The sequence below is a fragment of the Aphanomyces astaci genome (genome assembly GCF_000520075.1).
Source record: "Aphanomyces astaci strain APO3 unplaced genomic scaffold supercont1.4, whole genome shotgun sequence".
NCBI classification, from domain to species: domain Eukaryota; phylum Oomycota; class Saprolegniomycetes; order Saprolegniales; family Verrucalvaceae; genus Aphanomyces; species Aphanomyces astaci.
This window is the reverse complement of record NW_009798267.1, coordinates 1,282,478-1,288,849: the sequence shown is the minus strand read 5'-3', so window position 1 is coordinate 1,288,849 and position 6,372 is coordinate 1,282,478. Positions and strand designations below refer to the sequence as shown.

Genomic DNA, 6,372 nt, shown 5'->3' with positions numbered 1-6,372 from the left:
TTGACCCCGACGACGGGATGGAGTGTGCTACTCCGGAGGTTTATCCCAAAACCTCCGTTGAGGACGAAGCGGAGCGCCGCCGCACGAAGCAGGGCACCGTTCAGGCCATTCTGACGGCCAAGGCGGCGGAGACGCGCGGGCGTGCGCCCGCTGAAGCGATGCGACTGGCCAAACACATTGATATGTTCCGTGAAGACTTGGGCGATGACCACACCAAGACAAACGTGCTGTTTGTGTCGGTGATGCTGCTGTCCTGCGGCGGCACGGACGTCGTCTGGAGTAGTCTGTGGACGTCCGGCGCCGTGTTCTACGATATGCTGTGTTCGCCAGCTCAAATTGGCATACTGCACTGCGACGGGTTGCAGAGTTACCCCGGGTGTGCCACGAATCGTTTTGTGATGGTGCTGTTTGTGGCCAACATTGCGACGAAACTATGGATCGCCATTTCGATATGGAAGGTAAGGTCTAAGTTCGGTCATGCAAACCAGGGAGTTAGTTGGTCATGATGAAATGATATCCTGCGTTATTGTGACGATACGGTAGGCTGTGGCTGTGGCCAAGCCCGAAGTTGTACCCACGGCAGAAGCGATGCACCTTTCACCGCCTCCTGGAACGAATATCCCGGACGCCCCCACCGCCATCCCAGTCGAATAGTGCTCATTTTGTGCATTCATATACTAGCTCGTAATGATCGCAGGTTGCTGCTCTACAATCCTGGAATGTGTTAAGCTACCAACATAACGTGGTGTTTTATTTACATGTATCCTATTCGTCACACAAAATCGAGGAGTAGGTTGATTTCCTCTTGGATTTCTTCCGTGTCGTCGTCGTATGAGGCTTCGAGAAGGGTCGATCGCGGGCTCACAATCTCTTGAATGTGCTCTTCAATGACATCGCTAGTGTCCGTTGTGTTTGGTTTCTTGTCGACAGAGTCCGTACTTCTGTCGCCCCGTGTCAAAGTCGAGTCGCACGACGGATCGTTGTTTGTACGCGGGGGCGAGGGAGGCTGGGGCTGCCCGTCCGTGGCTTGGGTCTTGGACAATCGCACTTTCGTCGTCGTCGTGGTTGTTGGCTGGTTCGCCTCGAGCGTTGAGGGGGGGTCTTCGGAGATCGAGTCGAGTACGTTCAGGGGGGGCGGCTTGTTGCTGGACGCCTTGGATTTCTTCTTCTTGACCGGGCTGTGCGACGAAGAAGACGTCCCAGACGACGACATGATCAACTCGTTGTGTTTAGGTTTGTGAGGCTCGAAGGTGGCACCCACCTCGAACGGACTTTGGAGTCTGTCGCTAGCCACAAGCGACACGAGGCCGTGGTGAGTGCACACGTTCACAAACGCTTGAATTGAGATCGAAAATGCCTTTGTGGTGTGGTGGTCGCTATCTATCAGCGCTTCTCGAAACATTCGCAAGAGCCGACGATCGGAAAACTGAGGCGGTACACGGGGGCGTAAAATCGCGCAGAACTCGGGGAACGATAGCACGCCGTCGTGGTTTGCATCGCCCTACGACGTACACATACATACGCGTATAATCCGTCTGGGTATTCTCATAGTGGACATACCGACACAAACATCGCCGTGAGGTCGTCGTCGAGTTCCTTGTTTCGTAGTTGGAGTACATCCATGATGAGCTCCAGTACCTACAACCATCAACCGCTCACGCATGAGTCACTAAAACTGTATCGTACATTATACGACAGAATGTACCAGGTACACGTTGACCACGACCACGGGGATCTCGCGGCGACTCACTCCGTCGTCCGAACTTTGTTTGTCCGGAGAAGCAGTAGAATCCGCCGACAACGCCAGCATCGACTGGCGCATGCTCGCTCGAACGGTGAGGCGCTGCCCCGTCGCATCCGAGATGGCTCGACCTGCGTATATAGCCGAATTGTACTCGAGCTATTTGTGGTTGAAGCTGGATATTAGACAAGCGTGCATCAAGAAGGCACATTCACACGTACTTGGCGGCAGTACATGCGAAGTTTGTCTTCGGGGAGATGGCCGAGATACCATTTCAACACGTCGACGGCATACTCGAGGGGCATCCACCGTTTGATTCCGTCCACACAAATGACGTGGGACGTGCCTTCGGTCGGGTGGTGAAACGCGCGGTGGCTAAGCCCATGATGACCTTTGCATCAGAATGCAAAGAGATTGCACATGGACATACCGGGCATGCAAGTACACCCGCAGGTAGTTTTGGTTCAAAGTACATCGCTTAGGCAATCCAATTTGCCCCATTTCCACTTTAGACATGGACGCTTTCACGTCGTCATGGGGATCGATGGGTTTCGACCCCTTGCAAGGCGATGGGGAGGTGGGGTATGATTCAGACGATGTCGATGGTGGGTGCAGGAATTGCATAAACCGAGCAAACATGCACAACATGGACGAGCCACGGTACAGTGCTTTCACGGAAATGAGCAGGCGGTACAACTCGACTTCGGCCTTTTGTCTGCCCGAGCAAATGCGGAGGAAATGACCGGTCACAAATTCATGCAGCGGCTCGTAGCCCACGCCGTCGCCTTCGTCGTGGCAGTCTGCGAGCAACTTGGCGTCGTAGATGGCCTCCACACGATCCATGGTCGCCGGCAGCGTGTAGTACTTAAACGCCATGACCGTTCGAGGCAAGTGCGTGAGGAACTGCTGGAGGACAAGGGGCAGCTGCCACTCGGAAGCCACGGCCGCCTGCCATCGCTTTCGCATCGCCTTGACGTCCCACACTTCGGCGTACTAATATCACACCGGCAAGTGCAATCAATATAAGGCCATTGAACCAACTACGCCAAGTTTTCACGTTGTCTCTTTCCAGAAACCAGAATAGACCATTGTAGCCAATCAACAATTAGCATATTCCAGATGAACCAATGGGAACACTTCACGTTCTGTCGGTTGTACGAACCGCTTTGTCCGTGTCCGAGTGCGGTTTGGGGCGGCCGTGGCACAGTTTGCATTGGACAAATGCATCGAATCGCCGCCAAGCCATGCGCACCCGCGCGAGTTTGGACACGCATGTGGGCACGCCATCCTAGAAGTCCATGTTGGACTAGTGTTCATGCAATGTGGCGATTCGGAGGAGGACTCATAGTAGTAGTTAGCTTAGTAGTCGTACTTGAATGTCCCAGACACCGTCGTCGTCGACTTGGGTCTGGGTGGTGGCGACGGACGTGGCCGACGGTGTACTAGACTGGCCGAAAGCAGCATTCGACGACAACAAGAGATGTTCCAACCGGTCGTCTTCCTGTGCTTCATCATTCTCCCGACGGGCCTCCTCCAGTTGTTTTAGAAGCTGTTCTTTCAACACTCTATACAGTCAAGATTGGGTTTTAGCTAGATGAAGTACAAGTCAGTGTAATATGTACCTAGACTGCTCAACGACCCTAGCCTGTTCTGCGTGGTGCTGCATGCAATACATGTCATTCACACTCACGAGATGTCACCAAATGCCCATCTCGAAATATCGACATACGTGGTGTTCGAGGAGGCGATTTTGCACGTCCATTTGCACTTGTTTTTTCTAGGCATCCACACTTGAGCTAGTAACTACTAGTGTACTACTAGTAGTCTAGTAATGTCGTTACCCAAAGGTCTTGTTCTCGTTTTCGCAAGTGCAGCTCTCGCTTTTCATAGTCCAACCGGTCCATTTTCAATTCCCGATATTCGTCTTGCTACGAATCAAAAACACCATCATGTGTGCTCGTCACGTGAACCCTGACAGGTTTTTTAAGCGATTGTCGCAGTACATAATAGTACCATTGCTCGCCATGTACTTTCGTCTTGCTTCAAGCTCAAGTTCTACCCATCGTTTGAGTTAGTTAAATCAACAACAATCTATGCAAACAGTGAATAGTACCACCACCACCTACTATACTAGTAACGTTAGTACCTGGAACTCCAAGTCGTGAATCTGCACGCGGTGAGACTTCAACAGGATTTCCTTTGCCTCGATATGATGGGTCAATACTCGAATGGTTTCTTCGAGCTCCTCGACTTTGGTGTTTAGTGCAAGCGTGGTCTTGCGCTGGTGGTGCCGCTCCTCGGCGTGCTCTTGGCGATACTTGTAGTAAAACCGAAGCGATTCCTCGAGCACTTTCTCAAACACCGCCAAGTAGGTCGTTTCCAGCTTCAGCAGCACTTTGCCCAGCTCTTTGCGGTGGGCTAGCACAAGCTGCGCCACTTGGTGGAATTGTTTGGACAGTTCTTGGATGCTTTGTACCTAAGTAGTTAGTATGCAACCTATCTTTCTAGTATACCGAATGGTCAAAGTAGAAACGTGGTAGCTGGACAAACAACGTACGGCTAGCAGCAATTCGCGACCAGTTTGAATGTGTGCAATCTCGGCGACTTGGGTGGCTCCGTCGCCCACTACTGACGCAGGCAGGTAGCGTCCAGTCACCCTGTGGAGCAAGGCATTTGTATACGCAAACAACTGCGGGTTTTCTGGGAGGCTGCTGTGGTTGTCACTGGTGGTGTTTGATTCGTTCAAGAAGTTCGTTGTGGCCTTTTCCGGCTTGTGTTGTTTGTTCGTTGCTTTCGAGTGATCATGCTGCAGCATCTTATTTAGGGCTGCATGTAGCGGCGACTCGATCGGGAATCCATTCTTTAGCGGCGGCGGCAGCACCGGCGCCGACCTCGTCTGGTCCGCGCCTCGCTTCATGAGTAACGGTTGTGTAACTGCTGTAACCGATGCAACTACCAAACCAAAACAGTTTCAAAATGTACGACGACTCTCGGTATTAAAATTACTAAGCAAAGCGACAAGGAATGGCTTCTACTTTTTGACTTCGTTCACATACGGCCCGTTGGTCAAGACGGCTTCGGCGTTGTCGAACGTGGTCTTGGCAATGTTGTCGAGCGCTTCCTTGGTAAAGTACGCTTGGTGGCCCGTGATCAGCACGTTCGGGAACGTAAACAGCTTGGTAAACTGTTCGTCCGCTAGGATTTCCCCCGAATGGTCTTCGTAAAAGATGTCGTTCTCGCCTAAGAATTAACGCAAAAAGTGAGCACGAACATGGACAAACAGCGACATGTTATTAGAGTACCTTCAAACACATCGAGTGCCAACGATCCAATATGACCCGTCTTGAGGCCTTGGAGGATCGCCGTCGTGTTCAAGAGACCGCCGCGGCTCGTGTTGATGAGCATCACACCTACAAGAAGAAACAAAACAGTATAAGTATATATATAATAGTTCTACCAAATATCAAACGATGCGAGTATGTATGCTCACAGTACCTTTCTTCATTTGGCGAATTGTGTACTCGTTGATCATGTACTTGGTGGTGGGGAAGAGGGGGCAGTGGAGCGAAATGATGTCGGACGTTTCCAGCAACTGGTCCAACGTGACGTACTTAATGCCAAGGGCCTTGGCTTCGTCGCTCTCGTACACGTCGTGGGCAATGACATTGCACCCAAAGCCCAGACAAATCTTGCCAAAGAGGACGCCGATTTTGCCAGTGCCAATGACTCCCACAGTCTTGCCGTGCAGGTCAAACCCGAGCAAGCCTACATGAAACCTCAAATTGAGTACTTTGGACTTGATCCAGAAATTAGGTAGTACTACTGCTTAGGTACCTTGGAGGTTGAAGTTGAATTCGCGGGTGCGGTTGTACGCGCGGTGGTACTTGCGGTTCAGCGTCATCATCAAGCCCGCCGCGTGTTCTGCGACAGCGTACGGCGAGTACGCGGGGACGCGAAGGACGGGCAGACCGACCTCCTTGGCCGTTGGCAGGTCTACCATGTCGAAACCAGCGCATCGGAGGAGCAGTGCCTTCACCCCAAGCGACGCCAGCTAATAATTCGACCTCCACGGTTAGAAATATATGTTTCGAGTCGATAGATTTAAAAAATTACCTTGCGGATCACGGCTTCGTTGGCCGTGTCGTTGACGAAGATTACGACGGCGTCGCTGCCATCAGCCAACAAGGCGGTCTCGGGCTTGAGGCGATGGGAAAAGAATCTAATATTGAGGATGAGTTCTAGAATCAATATGTGGAACACAACTAGGCTACGTACTGCAGCTCGTGCTTGAGTCCGAGGGTCTCGTGCATGGCGATGATGGACTCCTTGTCGTACTTGCGGACGGAGAAGAAGGAGATTTTCATGGTGGTGGCGGGTGGGGGGATGCAGGGAAGTTTGCAAATGAGAAAGGTGATGTGCGTGACACGGGCGGCCACCACAAGATCAATCCCTCCACGGATTTACTTGTTTATCACCCCAAGATACTGTCTTTGATGGGGCGCATAACATGACAATTGCATGTTTATGTGGTCTATGAGTTCGTGACCTTACATTTCGATTTCACATTGATAACCGTCTTAAATGTTACAGTATATATCTACTATGTATACTATACACATAAACCAGATATA

At 51.5% G+C, this 6,372-nt stretch overlaps 3 protein-coding genes across 3 annotated transcripts; 1 reads left to right on the top strand and 2 right to left on the bottom strand.

Annotated features, from left to right (window-relative positions):
• Positions 1-17: 17 nt before the first annotated feature.
• H257_02599 (hypothetical protein) lies at positions 18-654 on the top strand (the record flags this gene model as incomplete). The annotated part of the gene is made up of 2 exons (XM_009826311.1): positions 18-458; positions 544-654. The coding sequence occupies 2 exons, from the start codon at positions 18-20 to the stop codon at positions 652-654; spliced, it is 552 nt and encodes a 183-aa protein (XP_009824613.1).
• An 88-nt stretch (positions 655-742) lies between these two features.
• Positions 743-4,658, bottom strand: H257_02598 (hypothetical protein; the record flags this gene model as incomplete). Its single annotated transcript, XM_009826310.1, has 13 exons — positions 743-1,501; positions 1,561-1,638; positions 1,706-1,900; positions 1,963-2,116; positions 2,172-2,734; positions 2,904-3,029; positions 3,114-3,306; positions 3,364-3,401; positions 3,471-3,518; positions 3,583-3,669; positions 3,755-3,796; positions 3,888-4,217; positions 4,299-4,658. 13 exons carry the CDS (start codon positions 4,656-4,658, stop codon positions 773-775), a joined length of 2,943 nt encoding a protein of 980 aa, XP_009824612.1. The 3' UTR covers positions 743-772.
• A 52-nt stretch (positions 4,659-4,710) lies between these two features.
• H257_02597 (hypothetical protein) lies at positions 4,711-6,222 on the bottom strand. Its single transcript, XM_009826309.1, has 6 exons — positions 6,017-6,222; positions 5,855-5,960; positions 5,576-5,792; positions 5,237-5,506; positions 5,044-5,151; positions 4,711-4,981 (listed from the first exon to the last, which is right to left on the bottom strand). Exons 1-6 carry the CDS (start codon positions 6,103-6,105, stop codon positions 4,773-4,775), a joined length of 999 nt encoding a protein of 332 aa, XP_009824611.1. The 5' UTR covers positions 6,106-6,222; the 3' UTR covers positions 4,711-4,772.
• Positions 6,223-6,372: the final 150 nt, after the last annotated feature.

Bases quoted from the DNA above. Each gene is read 5' to 3' on its own strand.
- H257_02597 (XM_009826309.1), bottom strand. From the start codon at position 6,105: ATGAAAATCTCCTTCTTCTCCGTCCGCAAGTACGACAAGGAGTCCATC. The intron at 5,793-5,854 runs GTAATTTTTTAA...TCGAATTATTAG, and splicing joins ACGAAGCCGTGATCCGCAAG to CTGGCGTCGCTTGGGGTGAA. The intron at 4,982-5,043 runs GTACTCTAATAA...GTTAATTCTTAG, and splicing joins GGCACTCGATGTGTTTGAAG to GCGAGAACGACATCTTTTAC.